The sequence below is a fragment of the Cryptomeria japonica genome, chromosome 1 (genome assembly GCF_030272615.1).
Source record: "Cryptomeria japonica chromosome 1, Sugi_1.0, whole genome shotgun sequence".
NCBI classification, from domain to species: Eukaryota; Viridiplantae; Streptophyta; class Pinopsida; order Cupressales; family Cupressaceae; genus Cryptomeria; species Cryptomeria japonica.
Genome location: NC_081405.1, coordinates 137543069 through 137561181, shown reverse-complemented (window position 1 = coordinate 137561181; position 18113 = coordinate 137543069). Strand labels below are relative to the sequence as shown.

The 18113-nt window shown below is 30.3% G+C and overlaps 1 protein-coding gene and 1 long non-coding RNA gene across 2 annotated transcripts; one reads left to right on the top strand and one right to left on the bottom strand.

The window, feature by feature from the left end:
- The first annotated feature begins 261 nt into the window (after positions 1 to 261).
- On the top strand, positions 262 to 12308 carry LOC131065305 (uncharacterized). Its single transcript, XR_009111400.1, has 3 exons — positions 262 to 569; positions 700 to 741; positions 12140 to 12308. It is a non-coding gene; the product is annotated as an uncharacterized LOC131065305 (long non-coding RNA).
- Positions 12309 to 13084: 776 nt separating this feature from the next.
- LOC131065304 (myb-related protein 315) lies at positions 13085 to 15022 on the bottom strand. Its single transcript, XM_057999772.2, has 3 exons — positions 14481 to 15022; positions 14247 to 14376; positions 13085 to 14155 (listed from the first exon to the last, which is right to left on the bottom strand). Exons 1-3 carry the CDS (start codon positions 14611 to 14613, stop codon positions 13264 to 13266), a joined length of 1155 nt encoding a protein of 384 aa, XP_057855755.1. The 5' UTR covers positions 14614 to 15022; the 3' UTR covers positions 13085 to 13263.
- Between the last annotated feature and the right edge of the window lie 3091 nt (positions 15023 to 18113).

The following is an 18113-nucleotide window of genomic DNA, read 5'->3' as shown; positions in this document are numbered from 1 at the left end:
CGGAGGTCATATCCAGAACTACCAGTCAATCGAAAGAGACGGTATTTAATTGAAAGGGTGGCAGTTGCCGTTCACCCAAGTTGAGCCTACCATTCAAATACATGGTAAAGATATCAGATTAAAATACGCTGCCAACCGTTCTTGCCCTCTCATAAGGGCAGGTAAGAAATATGTTAGTCCCGTCTGACAGTCAAATTTTCAAAACTAAATGCAACGACTTACCAAACGCCTGAAGTCGCCTACCTAAAATCCTACAACTGCAGGTAAATCACATATTTCAGAGTTCAAGTCTATGCAATGTTATTGACAGTTAGCTGCTACGTTGAAATCTTCAATATAATGCAGAGAGAGTCTATTTTGCAGTTATTCACATCTTGGTAGACCGGCCATCTAGATAAATTTTATATTTGAATTAGAGAGGCCATCTTAAATGTAATTCTTGACACCCAGAAGAACAGAAGTATGTTTCTATAAATATCAGGCGCCTTCGTTCTAAAAAGTTTGGAATGGGTTATTCTGCTCACAATTTTTTTTTATATCGTCTGTGCAAATATGAGACTCATGAATAGGTGGGTATATTCAAGCGTGCATGTATTCTTGTTTCTGCAATTCTTCTTACTTTTTTTCTGGTATTACGTTTTTTTCCTTGACAAGATAAATGTTTTGCGTGTAACCTGCCATATGATCAAAATCCTGCAGTTATATGTTGAAGCTTGAACAGAGATGTCGGTGCATTGAAAGGTATGCCGAAGTCTCTTGTCCCTGAAAGAAATATATGTGAAATTTGTGTTTTATTATTAGATTGTGGCTTTGGAAATTGAAATTAAAATGAAAATTAGTACTAATGTTTGCAAATAATTGAAGATAAAGTTTAGTATGGTGATAGAAAGTAGTTTTCTTTTTAGAGTTGTTATATGGCTTTTAAATGTGTATTGCTTCTTCTGTTGCTTAGAATTGCAAACTATGAAAAAACATAGATTCAAAAATCTTTAGTTTTCAGTTCTGAATTAAAATATAATTAAAAGTGTTTAAAAAATCTTATACTGCATATCATACAAAACGGAAAACAGAGAGAAGATCTCTATCAAAATTGTTATCATTATTTTGTTTTCGACTTTTATGACAAATCAAAAACATGTCCAAAATTTGAGTAATCGTATGTTTTTGGTGCATCTATTAACAAATTTGAGTTGTTATTTGGGTATCGTGTGAGTTTTAAACCATTCGAACCAGTTTGACTAATACGAGGCTGAATTTTCAACATTACATACTTATTTTCTTCATCAAATTTACAGAATGTAAAATATAACTACATATCCATTATTTACAACATTAAGCGAAACTTATTGGCTTGGCGTAATACGTATATCAAATCACGTTTTTAAGGGTGCATAATATTAGAAATAGTGTGGAGGGTGATTAAGATGGCCATATCTCACCTAACATCTATCTCTCCAAACCTAACAGTCCATCCCAAACAGAACGTCAAGTTAACGCAGGGATGTCATTTATAATACTGTCATTTTTTCAAAACTTCTGTTTTTCTGTTTTGGTACAGTTGGTAGCCCTCTCTACTTCTCCAAATTTCTTTCTCGCTTTTAATATGCAATGAAAGAAGAACTCTTGGCATACTTAAAATTAAAGTGGGTAAGCTTTCTCCATTTGTAATCTACAACGTGGTCTGGTAGTTGTGTAGAACAAATCACAGTATACTTTAAAACAAATTCTTTGCATTTTATAGTTGTTTTTCAATTTTTTTCCCAAATGTTGGTAATTGTTCATTGAAATTTGCTCATCGGATCTCTCTTAATACTTATAATATAGACTGAGCACTGGTAATACCAACTATAGATAGGAAGGATGCTAACAAGATATAGATGCTAAGGATGCTAAGGATGATGAATACAATAGCTATATGTTAGACAATCTTATCTAACGTGGTTTTCAAGATACTTATGATCATTGACTCAATACATAATTATCAATTTCCACACAAATATCAGAATGGTCTAACTTGAAGAATTGACATGGTTGGGAGTCTCCTACCAACCTTGACAACCTTTGTATAAGCCCTCATAGTCACTCGATAAAGCTACATTTGATTACTATATTGTTGTTTCCTCAACTTATTTTTAAGGTCATAGTGATTCCTATGGTGTAAGTATGAGGTTTTTGTACGTAACTTGGTAATATTGTTATTTATATTTTGATCCCTGCTAGTAGTTCTGTTTGAACCAAGCTAGAATGCTAAAGATCCATAATGAGGCTCTCATGCACCAAGCTAGCATGCTAACTGAACCGAGACCTAAAATATCATTTTAACATAATAAAATGGATCATGAGCAATTGTGATTCTTTCTCTGAAGACTCGTAACAGAATTTTGTATTATCTATTTATTTTTTAAAACAACATAAAACCTAAGTATAGGTTGGCAATTTGCTTGGCATCCAGCCAGAAAAATGTTTTCTCCTTATCATACCGAATTGTCATATTTTTCTTGTTTACACAATTCAGGTTTTCATAAAATAATATACCTACTTTAAATATAATAAAATATTATACCATTCCTTAGCATTTTCAGCTTACCCAATTATATCATATGTCTCTAATGCAAACTTGTTATTGAATTTCCTAGAAATAGAACTCTTGTTTCTGTTAATATCTGTGATTCATGGCCTTGAAGCCATTTGAGGAGAAATCTCTTAGCAAAATTTACAAAATTATAGAATTTTTTTCTTTTTTAGAAATTTGTAGACTTGGATGTATTGAATGTCCATCACATTTTTTTGAACTTTTTTCTACATTGGTAGTTTAGAACTAAATCAACTAAGCCAACAAGAAGCATTGAGGATACTCATATCAATCTCAACCCAATAACCAAAATCAAGCTTCCTAAGAAATATGTTGCAAGCATAGTTGTCATTTTCCAATACTATTATAACACATTTTGCCAACTACGAGGGCAACAATTGTAATAACTTGGTCATGATCAGAACTTAAAATTAAAACAATGATGTTTAGGAGGAACTCAAACCAGATGCAATTTAACAACATCACCCTTGCCTTTAACGTCTGCAATATCTAATACCAATAGCAACTACCACGGCTTCACTACTTGTAGGTTAAATCACCATAGAAAATTAAGAGAGGAATCGGTTGCATAGTTTATAAAACACCTTGTAGCCAGTATGATATTGTTTAAGCATTACTATTGTACATAAACAAGTATTATTGAATTCCTTAGGATTATGCCCAAATTTCTTCGACACAAGAAGAAACAAGAAACCCTATTTTACAACATGCAAAGAAAATGGTCATGGTGACAAATCACTGGCATTTGTAAGAAAGCTTGTATCTTTACAACCCTCAATTTGGGGATACCAATTTTACATACATTTATACCTATATTTGCCTTGAGCTACAACAATTCAATTTCTCACCAAAAAAACCGATGAAAAAGAAGGAAAAAAGGACCAACAAAACTGTGAAAAAGGAAAAATGGTGTTAATTTCATAGCCTGAGACATGTTTTCAAAAATCCTAGGGAAATAGAAGCTACCATGAATTCACTGCTTGTAGGTTAAATGACCATAGAAAGATTAAGAGAGGAATCAAATACATAGTTTATAAAACACCTTGTAGTCAGTATGATATTGTTTAAACATCGATTTTGTACCTAAATAAGTATTATTGAATTCCTTTGGATGATGCCCAAATTGCTTTGACACAAGAGGAAACAAGAAACCCTATTTAATTTTACAACATGCAAATAAAATGGTCATAGTGACAAATTAATGGTAATTGTAAGGAAGCCTATATCTTTACAACCCTCAATGAAAGGATACCAAGTTTACCTGCATTTATACCTATATTTTCTTTAAGCTACAACAATGATTTTTCGCCAAAAAAGAAAGCAGAAGAAGGTAAAAAATGATTGACAAAACTACGGAAAAGGAAAGATGACATTAATTTTGCAAAGTGAGACATGATTTTGGTGGGGAGCTCCCCCATAGGGAATAGCCTATCAGTGAATTAGCTATCTTTTTAAATGAATTTTTTATTTAGTTTTATTGATAAAAGGATAGTATAATTTTCAAATAATGTTCATTATAATCAACCATGAAAGCATCCAACTATGGAGAACTTTCTTTGTTTAATTATACATTCTTATGAATCATACAAAGCATTCTTAGTCATTAAAGAAAAATCAAATTTACTAACTAATACCTTAGAGTATACTTTGGATATATATGTAAAATAAAATGGTTCAATAACCAACCATGAGAATAATAGAAAAAGATATTCATATAGAGAAAACAAATTACCCCAAAATGCATAAGATTTAGATGATCATCACCAATCTAGAGCTCAGCAAAGTGCATCAATTATATACGTAGTATTCAATTAATTATCAACAATATGTTGTAAGATTATATTTCTATGTGAGCTAATAGAGAAGATCTTTATTGGATTAAACTTTACCAATAAGTTTCTAGAACCAAATCAAATGCTTCAAGTTTCAAACACTAGTTAGTTCATAACACATAGCACAAGATCTTTTTTGTCATTTAATTCCTTATCTCCATAATTTGCATAGGGTATAGCTATATTCAATTTATCACTCTCTAGTCAAGTCACAACACACAACTTGATAACATCTAGATTGCTTATAGATACACCCATCAAACAACCTATGAAACTACCGATGCAACCCTCATGTAAAGTGTTTTTTAAATAATATAGTGTGGCATCAAATATATCATGTATCATCATTAAATGCTAGATCATCTCTCCATGGAACCCTCTTGATCACTAGACCACATTAAAATATGGCCACATCATCCCATTCATGGTTTAAAGGGCCAATAAAAAATAATTTAATACACCATGTGTTATGTTAATACCTCTAGACTTCAAGACTCATCCTTTAGACACCATGTGTTATGTTAATACCTCTAGACTTCAAGACTCATCCTTTAGACACAAAATGTCTCTCTTCTCTTAATGTATAAGGAAATTCAAATCCAATGGGTGTCATAGTATCTACCTTGAATTAGAACTTTAATGTTACGGACCTAAAACCTCTATTCAACTTGTGTGCATGTAAACTTTTCATCCATTAGGAGCTAAACTAGAATAAATTGATTTGATGTGAGGATTCCATAGATTTGTGATAAATAAAATGTTTAGATCTAGGAAAACAAAACATAGGACATGTGATAAATCTTTTGGATGGTATTTAGAAAAAATAGTAGACATGAAGACAAGAGGTTAATACATCATTACTATAATATTAAATCTCAACCAATAAGAAAAACATGGAGAACATAACACAATAGGCCAAGATATGGTACCATAAATTCATGGCTTAATAATAGCATTAAGTAAGGTCTATTGAATCAAGTATTATATTAGTTATTGGTAGAGGGATAGATAGAGGAACACCCAAAATTAAAAAAGAGTAGTGTGGAATTTTAAACCAATAAATATAAGCATGGAGAATGTCTTTTATTACTTCATTTTCAAGAAGTGTTATTTATGAATTATTTTTTGTACTATATATGTTATAAATATTATCAATACTTTGAAATGATATTAGAACCATAGGTCTTATATTTATTGGCACATTCTAAAAATAGTTTGAAGATATATGGACAAAGCAATAGTAGTAGAGAACTTTAGAGAACACAAAGGCTTGTAGAGTGGTTAAATTAAAAAGGGTTCAATCGTTGAACCTTTTAGAATGAGTATGTTTACTAGACATGGACTTACTTAGGTTATTTAATAGAAAATAAGTCAACCCTAAAAATTTAGTTATTATCAACAAATGAGAGAAAAGAGATGGTATAAATCTCTCTCAAATGTTTTTTTATTAAAAAAGCAACGTTAACTAGGGTGATGACCCTTTACATAGCCAAAAGGATAACAAAAATTAAACAAAAGCCCAAAGGCAGTAAACAGACCAAGCAAGGGTACAAACCCCAAACAAACAAAGTCAAACAGGCCAAACAACCTGTCAAACCTGCAACAACCCAACCCATCTCAAGAGTTGGGAGAAACACCCAAAACTTGATGAAGGGGGGATTGGGAAAGGGGGGCAGATTTTCCCTTCCACCTGCAACAAATAACCGTCCAAGCAACGCTGTCATTAGGAACATTCAAAGAAAAATCAAGTGAGGAGGACTCCACAGAGTTACTACCAGACTGCTGCAGGAAATCTCTCTTAAATGTTGTTGAATGGAAATGATTATATTATTTTACATGTTAGTGATTCAAATATAATAAATGAGACTCTTAAAAAATATTTCAAATATATGAATCAAGAGATGTCAATACTAAATTATACCTTAGAAAGAAAAAATTTCAATTGAAAATGAAAGAATTGTAAAGTATCACAAAAAATGTGAATCATATTAAATATCTCAAAAAATATTTTTTAGAACATGTTTTAAGGATCTTAGAAAACAAACATGTAGTATTGATGCTTCTTGGGAGCTTGCCAAAAACTTTTAAATGATTTATAGTAGCTCTAAGTAGCACTTAATCTAGTCTAAATTTATATAACGTAGCATCATCACTACTCTAGGAAGAAGTAAGAAGGAAGGATACAATATTTATTTTGTTTTGACTTATATGAACATTAATCCCAATAGAATATATCCAAAGATGGATTAAAAAAGAAGTAATTGAGTGTCTCTTCAGAAGGAGAAAAATAAATATATAGAATGCTTCCATTATAGTTCTCAATGATATTTTAAAAGGAAATGCAACAAAACATTAGCATTTATTGAAGAGATCTTAAAAAATAAAATTAAGAAGAAGTTAATGTACATTAATTCAATGAAGAAGAGCAATTAATGATAGGAACTACACAAAGTTTGATATTTATATTTAACACTGACATATAGTATATGATGCCCAAATAATGGATTTAGACATTACAATGAGATCCTCAAAGGAATGAATGTTTTCTTTGTGGTAACAATATTCATGAAATTATTTGAGTTGTATATATTTCATTAAAAAATATCTAATGGTGTATATGATAAATTCTATAATGTATGTATGTTAAGCTTATTTATGCATGAATATGAGCATAGTTTGATAGATTCTCTTATTTTATAAAAATGAAAAAGAAAAGGTCATTAACAAAGGAATTTTGGAGGGGATTTTGTACAAGTTATATACCTTTATAACAAGTAATGATGGTGATAAATGATGATATCAAAGAGTCAATTTATTCTTTTAGTATCATAGATTTAAAAATTTAAATGGATATATAAGTGTTTACTCTTATATTCTACAAGTAAAACTTAGAAATGTCAAGAATAATTTATGGGGTATATTTGTCCTATATCACTTATTATCATGGAATCTAAAATAATACCCTTAATTTCATTTCTACCCTTACATATTGAGTTTTTTCTATCTCCTTATACATAATTCCTATTGAAATATATTTTATTTTTATCATATGCTTTAGGTACCTATTTTTTAATGATATTTTTATACCCCTATTTATTTATGCATCTCATACATACAACTAAACATTTCATCTCCACTAATATCACATATAGATATAAAAAAATGTAAAATGAATATTCATATGAGAGTTATGAAATAGAATATATTGAAAATACTTTTACTCTATAATAATTTTGTAGTGGTCCCTAAAATAAATATTTATATATAGTTGAAAATGTAACTAATTGATGTCAATTTATGGTTTTGTTTACCTTATTTACATTTAGATCAAGAAAAAAATTATAAATGTGCATAATCTATAAACTATAAGAAATTAGAAACATAGTTTTTCAATATCTCATGTCTACTCAATAGGCCTACAAAATTCATTATCAGTGTTATTATATAGTAATTATTGACATTAGGTATTTATTAAAATATACAAAAATGTATTTAAAACTGATGTAAAATGTAAACATTATTTTCTATCACTACCAAGGGCTAATTTGATGCATGAAACCTTTTTGGTGTATACCCACAAGGAGAGTTATTTTCTTTTATCTTATATGGTGTTCTATAATGTGTAGAAACACCTTGATTATTTAAATCAATTACAGCTTAAATATATGCATGCAATCCCTACATTACTAGAATAATTAATTTTTATTTATGACCTCACTAAATCAAATATTTTTTTAATAAACTTAATATCCCTTAGATCAAAACTTTAACACCTTTAACTATTTTAACGGCAATACCTGAGAAAAATATTATTATTACCCAACTAGATATATAATAATTTGGTCTAAGAAAGGATTTACATACTAATCCTTGACTGATTAAGTACAATGGAACTCTTTGTCATCTCATTATGTACTCATTATTTTACCTTGTCTTCATGACATTGTATTCTCTATCATATGCTGTGTATAAGAACCATCCAAATCAAAATTAACATAAGACTAAGAAAACCCTTTGTAGGATTAGAGGAGGTTACCCAATTATTCATGAATAGCAATAGCCCTCTTTTGAGAAGTTGTGATTCACTCTAGAAAATACAATACTTATTTTGATGCATAAATAATCAAAAATTATCCTCTTGGAATCATGGGGTTTCTATAGATTTCGACAGTGTCGTCCTTTCTCATATGTAAGGTTTTAGAGTTTTTGTACATGGCAATAAGCCTAAGAAGCAAGAGATAATGGCGCAGTCCTTAAAAATTCATATGCTGTCTTCCATTTTTGTAATTGTAAGTAAGAAATGATTTTCAGGAGTTTCTGCATTCTTATGAAACAACCGTTTTCTTTTTCTCATCAAGAGATTTGAGAAATCGAAAACAACTGATTTTGCACTATGGCAAACGAAGATTTTTAGTTTGTAACTTAAATAAATTGTTAGATCTTATGATAATCCAACTCTCAAGCTCTATAAAGTGGATGTGTGAGGACTTATGGAAAATGAAATGGCCTCGTATCGTCTAGAAATAAGGAATAATCAAAATGTGTGAGAAGCATAGTCATATAAACCTAACGAGATACTAATATTGACAACATGAATCAAAATAGTTCTTTTAGATTCACAAGGGCTGTTGTGATGAAACTCCATTTGAACATCTTGTATATTGCATTCAGATAATTTAATTATCAAATGGAACTATTATTCAAAATTTGAACAATTTTCAATAATATTTATCTGTAAATTCAATAAAATTATCTTTTAAGGTACCATTATAATTTTCATTATCAATTATTTGTTAGATATATATTATAATGTTCTATTTGCTTTAGTTATTTATTTGACAAGAGAGATATATTTAAATGAATCAAAAGTAACAATGGTTATGAAGTTCATAATGATTTCCTAACTAGATATTCATCTCTCTATTTCTTTCTTAATAAAAAGAAAAGCCTCATCCTTTGCATCTATAATGCACAATACTCCAACCATTTTCTTAATGTGTAAGAAATCTGTCTTTTGAAACTTAAATGAATATAATACCTATTCCATACACCAACAAGATTGTCTTGTTGGATGCATCTTTGTTGAATACATTTTGTTTTGTATTATGGAAATCATAAGCTCTAATTTAGATCATTATTTTTATGAAAAAAAAAAAGATTATTAAAAAAAAAACTTCATAACTTTTCTTAATCAATTGAACTCAATTAGAGACCAAATACTAATAAAGTATAGTGAATACTAATGATATGAGATTTCCACAATCCATATTGTTGTTTTTAATTGCTTCTCAATTAGATTGTGTGACAGTGAATATTTTAGGCATATTACTTGGTTCATACATTCCACATTTTAATCATAATTTCTATTACTTTATCATGTCAAAAATTCAAATGACTTTTATTGTTTCATTGGTTTTTCACAAATAAATATTTGTTCCTTGTCATATGAGTAGAAGAACTAGTATAGAAAACCAATAGAATATAATCTTTATATTTTTTATATAAATTTTTTAAATTATATTAAATTTAAAAGTTATCATTCATTTATTAGATGCAATGTTTCCTTTTATTTTGAATGTAACTTTGTTTCCTCATAAAATTGCTTTCAAAATGATTATTTATTACAATGGTGATATTGAATGTCTCTTATCTACATTAAGACATCCTTTTCAATAATTTGATGATCTTGGTAATAGTATTATTGCTCTCTTTTTTTAACTTGTTTTTTTATTAAAAAACTTCTTATAAATGTAACTCCATATAATTTGTTTTCATGAACTAACCTAATTTTAATTTGATTTAAATCTTTCTTTTTTTTTGATAAAAGTGGATAGAACCACTTAATTTAAATTTTAAAAGTTTTTTACAGTGACTGGTTCAAAAAGCACTGAAGGGAAAGAACCAGTAAGAAAACCCTTCAGTTTGCTTAAGTAACACAAGCCTATTCTACCCAATACCAAATGCCCATTGGCATAGTACATCAAAAAACTCATCCCAATTACATAAGCTGCATTAGATATAAAGGAAGCCACCAACAGAAGCATATAGAAGGAAGATTAAAGTATGATCACCGAAGGATGCATATCCATTGCTACCAAAAACACCAGTCTGAACCGCCCCTGTCTATGAAACACAATTCTCTAAACCACTGGTTAGAATGATACCACATAGCAGAAATGAAACCATAATTAGAGACCCTGTCAAAATAAACATTGTGATCAAGCATAGCAGAACCCACACCAAAGAAAAGCCACACCAAATAAGGAGGTTGATGAAGACTACAACTATGCCCTTCTTTACTTCAAATATTCCAAAACCGAGGAAGGGATCTCATCCACACTTACCTCCCGCATATTAGCTTCACTGTCAATGGCTAAGTTAGCCAAGAAATCTGCAATCTTATTCACTTCCCTATAACAGTGGGAAATCAAAAAGGAATAAAAAAAATCTAATTTTTGCAAAATATGATCAAGTATATATTGTAATTGCCAACAATTCAACTTCTTTTTCATGACACTTTGAATAATAACCATAGAATCACCCTCAATTATCAAGTCCTTAATTCCCAAAGATATAGCCATATCCAAACCAAAGGACAAAGCAAAAAATTCTGCACAATTGTTAGACTAGAAACCAATCGCATGACAATGAGCCTGAACAAATCCTACCTTATGATCATAAATTACCATACCTGCCCCTACCAGGCCAGGGTTCCCACGAGAAGCACCATCAAAATTCAATTTAAAGTGCCCTTGCGGAGGAGGTTTCCAGCAAGCAAAATTTCTCTTACTTATAGCATTAGTCTTATTTAAAATAGATCCATGAGAAGGTAACACTGATAACATTCTCCAAACTCGAGCTACCCTACCATCCCAATGAGAAAAAGAGGTAAGGGTTTCCAAATTCTTATAGATAAAAGACAAAGCAACTTCAGAGATGGAAGATTCAATCCTCAATAAAACCTCAGCCAAGGAAGAACTTGTTTGTTTAAAAATCCTATTGTTACGCTCTAACCAAATATTCCAAATCACAATAGATGGAGAAATAATCCAAAGACATGCATAGAAAGATGAGGCAAACAGGAGAGGCAGGCTCTAAAGTGGGAAAGGAGATCCTTACCAATAACAAAAGACACAAGAAAATACTGCAGTAATACCCAACCTGTCCAACCTCATTGTTTTCTTCAAAATGAATTAAATTCTATGACAATGATAAAAAAATAACATTTTCACTAATTACATGATCTCTTGAAAACCATTATTGTGAAAATATTCCAATTTTGAACTTGAGATAAAAATAAATTATCTTCTCATTATCTTTTATTTTAATATTTCAAACTTTCTTTGTATAAATTATCTTCGTTCCTTAACCTTCTCTACACATTTGAAAAAATGTTGACATCTAAAAGAAATTCTAAATCAAAAACATTACTAATAATTGCCTTTTTTCATTATTTCTCTCCTATATTGTCATTGTATTTCAAAACTTAAACAAAGTCTCAATCTTTTTTTTTTTTAAATGATTACAATTTAAAACATCATAAATTTACTAAAACATTCAGCTGATGAAACAACCAAACAATTTTTTGTTTACATGACCAAAAAAATACTATTCTGACTAAGTTATGCTTTTCGTTACTGTATCTGCTTATCTAGTCTTATCTAGTCTTACTGTTAATTCCTTCGTTCTTACGATGTATATCGTTTTTGTATAGCTTAAGGAAAAGAAAGGAGCAGTTGATTCAGAAGGATTCAAACGCATGACTAGATCTTTGAACCATTGTACTTGGACTGTAGATAAGCTGACTATGTATAATGGTTAATGTACTGCCGACGAAGGGAATTTGTAAAACAGTTCATCTAAAATATAAGGCTTTTGAATGATGTTACTGCAGTGGGCTTAAAATGCAAATCAGTTTTCCAGTTATCATAGAATATAGCATCATCCTAGTAATTACACTGGTTTAAGTAGCTGTTCTCTACTGAGTTATTCTGTTAAAAGCAAGAAGTTTTCTGGGGTATACATTGTATTGAGTTTGATCATAATGCTGTATTGAGTTTGATCATAAAAAGTTTTAGTAATGAATAATGATAAGAAGTATAAGAAAAAGGATTTAAAACTGTGTTCACAACAGTGCAATTTCTACTTTAAATATTTATTGGAAGTCAGTAATAGTTCATGATTGTAATGAATACAATCTTGAACTGAATGACTGAGTTGTCCACCCAGTTAATAACCACCATGTAGATCAATTCAATGCTTGTAAAACAATAAGGCATATATTTAAAGATGTAGATCAGTATGTAGTTTGGATGCTTGGTATTGTTCAGACCTCAAGTATTTTGGGGTTATTTCATATTGTGAATCTTTGTTTGGATTGTGACTTCACCCCAAATATCTGGAATGGTAAATAGACTAAGTAACAATTTCATTCACTGGATTTTATTTGAAAAACATGTTCATAAAAGAAATATTTCTATAAACGTGAATAGGATTTGTTAGGGAATAACATAAGAACTTTAAACTTTCTTTCACGTAAGAAAAAATTAAAGTGCATTACTTGTATGAAATGAATAGGAACATGGAATGGTTAAGTGATTTCTTCCAAGTTAAGGAAGTTCATAGAAAATAAATATGACATAAGAAATTCAGTTAAATATAATAATAATTTTTTGATTGCAAGGCATCTATTACAATTGGTCTTCAATAAAAATATCGACACTATGATCCATAGTCTTTGAACATATCCCAAACAAGGGTAAAACTGATGCATATTACATTAAATTTACCAATAATAATAATCAAATAGACTCAACAATATGTTACTTTTTAGAGTCTTCAATAAAACTCACTGCATTCAATAAAACTAGCTGATGATGAAGGCATTGTAGACCATTTGTCATACCCATGCTGGTTTGGAGTTTCAGCATGTAAGAAGTTCTGTCTGTTGTCTGAGAGAGAAGATGCAACATTCGTGTTGTTTTCATCACTTGTATACAACTGATCATCGTCCATGAAGGATTCTAGAAAGTAGGAGAATATATCTGAATCACAATCTTCAGTGGCAGCACTTGGGGTGATGAGATTGGTGTCCATGCAAAATTCATTAGGCACTTGACATTGTTGCATCTCAGACTGTTCAAAACTCATTGGAAATTCTTCAGTCGAGGAACTTTCATTCACATTACCTGGGAAGCTTGGTACACTTTCTAGATCTGAATCTGGCATTGCAGGTGCCACAAAAAAGCTATTTGTGATTGAGTTTTTTCTCATAAAAAGAGAAGCGTCATGGTCATGAAAGCCCATTTTTGGAGCACCATTAGAATAGGGATTCAAGTCTGAATTCATGTTATCAGTATTAGTGGGGTATTGCCTATCCTGAAACATGAAAGCATGATGAGGACTACTTGTTACTTGAGTTTCCTGAACCTCACCATCTCTGATGAGCTGTGGGGCATGGAGGTTATCAGAAAGACCACATGTAGCTTCACCATTGTCCTCTATACTAGTAGTTTCTTGAGAATAAACACAGGCTTCTGGGCTTAGGTTTTTCTCAGAATCCCTGTCTACACTATTATCATCACGGTCATCAGGCTGTGGTTCAGAAAGGGGCTTGTGGGTTCGAGGATCAATGCCCTGACTAATAAGTTTTTTGCTAAGATGGGTATTCCAAAAGTTCTTGATCTCATTATCAGTCCGCCCAGGTATACGTCCCGCTATCAAAGACCACCTGAAAACCCATGAGATACACTGATTCATTTCTTTCATTTTAGATCTCTTCTTTTCAAACTCAGACTTGAGCTGTGATGTATTAGACATACCTGTTACCGAGAAGACGGTGCAATCGGAGAATCAGATCTTCTTCATCAGGCAAAATTTGGCCTCTTTTCACATCGGGGCGCAGGTAATTCATCCATCGCAATCTGCAGCTCTTTCCACAGCGCCACAAACCTTTGGAAACAATATTATCAGGGAATAATTTCAATACATTCCAACCAAAACATTGAAAATAAAAATTCTTTTTTTTTGGTTTTTCTTCTAAATGGGTATCAAACCTGCTTTCTTAGGAAGTGTTCTCCAGCCGCCTTCACCATTTTTTTGTACGTACTGTGTGAGAAGTGCGTCTTCCTGGGGAGTCCAGGGACCTCTGTTGAGACCTATTTCGGAGCAGCAAGGTGTACGCCCCATTTCCAGCCCTAATTAGGGTTTCAAGCTCTAACAAACTCTTCAATATACAGAATGAATGTTTTGCAAATGTGGAAGTTCCAGGACTTCTATATGATCGTAAATCCAATTTTTCTAAGCAATGTCAAGAATAGATTGTTCATATACAAGCATCCACAACTACTCTATTCCATTCATCACTAAACAACTAATGAATTCCGTGCTTAACTTGCCTTTACGTTAAAAAGGGCTGGGGTTCACCTAATTGGCTTCCACTATTACATTATTCATAGCCCTACGAAAGATCTATAAATCCTGCAACTACTGCTATAATGGAAAAAAAAAGATTTAATTATACAAATCACACCCAAAGTGTGGTGTAAATCCTGAGCAGGTGCAATTATAATGAATAGAAAATTAGTTTAATTATAATCAACCTTATTTAATTCTTCACGTTTGCCAGTACTCCGTTTCCAGTGAAAGTAAGAAAAAGAGTCTCAAATTGTATTTAATGCTTTTGTTTTTATTCGATGGAATCTAATCGTTTCTTCAAGTCGAAGCAACCGCCAAACATCAGTCAACGTAACTCAAATGATGAAAATTGTATATACATGGCATTCCCATACTAGTATATTCTTTATTTAGTTTAAATTATAACCTAATTCTTATCTGTTTTTATTTGCTTAGTTTATATTTTTTCTATATATTCATTATTATTTTTTTGTTTGTATTCTTTGATCTTTTGATATAGTAAATTAAATCTTATAATTTTACAAGATATATTAAAACATTAATTTGGATATTTTTATTGTAGACAATCGTAGGTAAATTAATAAAAGTATTTTTCATATATGATATTTTGATATAGTAAATTAAATCTTATAATTTTACAAGATATATTAAAACATTAATTTGGATATTTTTATTGTAGACAATAGTACTCAAATTAATAAAAGTAAGAAACTCTTCTATGTTTTGAACTCTATAAGGTCAATGAAAATATTCTTGGAGGTCTTTTAGAAAGACATTTTTAAAATATATTAAAATCTATTGAGAGAGACAACTTAGTCATAGCCTTTATATAAGGATATCTCAATTATATATCACTACCCTTTACACAAGTTTACCAATCATGCAAAATTTTAAAAAAACTATAGCAAATCAAGTTGCATGTGCATCTAAAGATGTAAAATTGATTTATATTCTCAAAGGTTAACTTCCTTCTAATTTTCTTACTTTATGTACAACCTAGAAACTCAACATGCATAACCCTATGAAGATATATCAAGCTCAATATCTTGTAAGATTTAACAAAAGTGTATATTACTAAGTTATGTGCGTACAAGTCAATCAGAGCTAATTTTGTGGAGAATATATTGTGTTCTTATATCAGGTTTGACTCCTAAAGATCAATGTCTTACTTAAAAGATAATACCTAACATATAAGTGCAAAAAATAATGTCTATCTTAATAGCTCCTATTTCATTTAAGTGTAATCTAAAGATTCAAAATTCTTCACATAATCAAATATAATTTTAAAATCTAAAATTGATCAAAGAAACCCCATTTGCCATTATGAAAATACTTCTCAATGAATAAGAAAAGACTATAATTGTTGTGATAGTCAACTAATCAAAATATAAAAATCAATTAATAAATGTATCCCTAAAGATATAATACTATTCCTTGAAATTCTTAGACAACTATAGAGACATTCAAATCATGAAGAGGACTTTATGTATGCAAACACCTTATTAAGACTTTAGAGACATGAGAGATACTGAGATATAAATTAAAACTAAAATATCTAAACCCACAAATATACAAAATTCAAAGACATGTAATTCATTTCAATAGAAAATGGCCTAGCCTTGACTTTATCAAGAAAAGTCATATTTATAACTTACTATTTTTTACCTAAATGTCTACCATATATCATGATTTCTTATGCTAGGCATCATATCCTTCTTCAATTACTCTATTTCTCATTAAATCTATTATAATAAAAAATTTCCAAAAATAATTTCTTATCTACACTTGTTTTCACTAGGTATTCAATTCATCAAAGGCTAAATACTACAGAAAATGTAAATATATGGAATAAATATGATGCCTGATGATGAAATTATGAAATATCAATGATTTTATGTATAGGAAAATAATATATTAGGTTAAATAAGAGAAAAAAAAATTCTATATATACACATAAGGTTCTTGTAAGAACCTAATTCCATTAACTTATAGTACAAAATAAATTCTTACAATATTAGTCATGCCTTAAGGAGTCAATTCCATATTAATTTCTACACATGGTGTGGGGAGTAGATAAGTGACTTCTCACACTCCTATAATCCTTGCAAGACAAAAATACTTCCACAAGAGAGAATGGAAAGAATAATTTTCATAATAAGAATAATTAATTGAATATTAGTTTAATATAAAATATACAGTGAGATGCCTTGCTTATAAAGGTAATGTGTGATGTAGTATGAGCAACAAACATGAAAAACATTAAATGCATAAGGAAAATATTAAATGCCTTGGAAACTAAAAGTAAATGAGGTGAATATGATCCCATTATAACTATCTTCTATAATGCCACCTAGGACCTAAGTAAACGTATCTTGTGAATAGGTCTCCAAGTTAATTATTACTTAAGCACATTTAACCTTATTCGCATTAATAACAAAGATCTCAATATAGACCAACTACCATCATCAATCAAGGACTTGAAACCAAATTCATGAATTCATCTCCACTCAACAAAATCATCTACATGTAACAAAGTCCTTTATCTACTTTCTCAACGTACTTTTAACATTATTATGTTGTATTAAACCTTTAAAATATCATAATAGATCAATGGCATAGATGTATCAATCTTCAAATTACCGAATGTAAGAAATCACAATCTCAAAACATGTCTACCTTTATACTAACTAATTTTATAACTAATCAAGACATGCCACATGTGTACTCCTTGATCATCTAACCACCTATCTAATACATTACACTCCAAATTCCTAGAAGAGATCAACATCCCATTCACTTCAATGAATTACTTTAAGGTCAATAGTTTGATGAGCCATAAAAAATTATTAATGATCAATAAATTTGATTCTCCATTACCCAAAATTAGTTATATTCAATAATGCCCCATCATGTAGCTTCACTACAAGAACTCACTAAAAAAATTTAATCTAGTGCAAGACCAAACCGATACGATACATTTCCACTATGTCATTGAAGTATATGTGGCAATACCTTACCTACTCTTATGCACTCAAACACATATACAAAAACCATTTAGCCAAAATTTGACCATTGGGATGATGCATGCAATACCAAAGTAATCTATTTCATCACATCATCATTCTTTTTTAAAATATACATATAATCGATGGTTAACACTTGATGAGGGTCAAGATTAATAGCCAATGGACTATACGAAATTAGAAATCAAAGATCGTTTTAATTTCTCTTATTCCATACTAGATGTAGTGGTGATAAAATGGAGACCAATA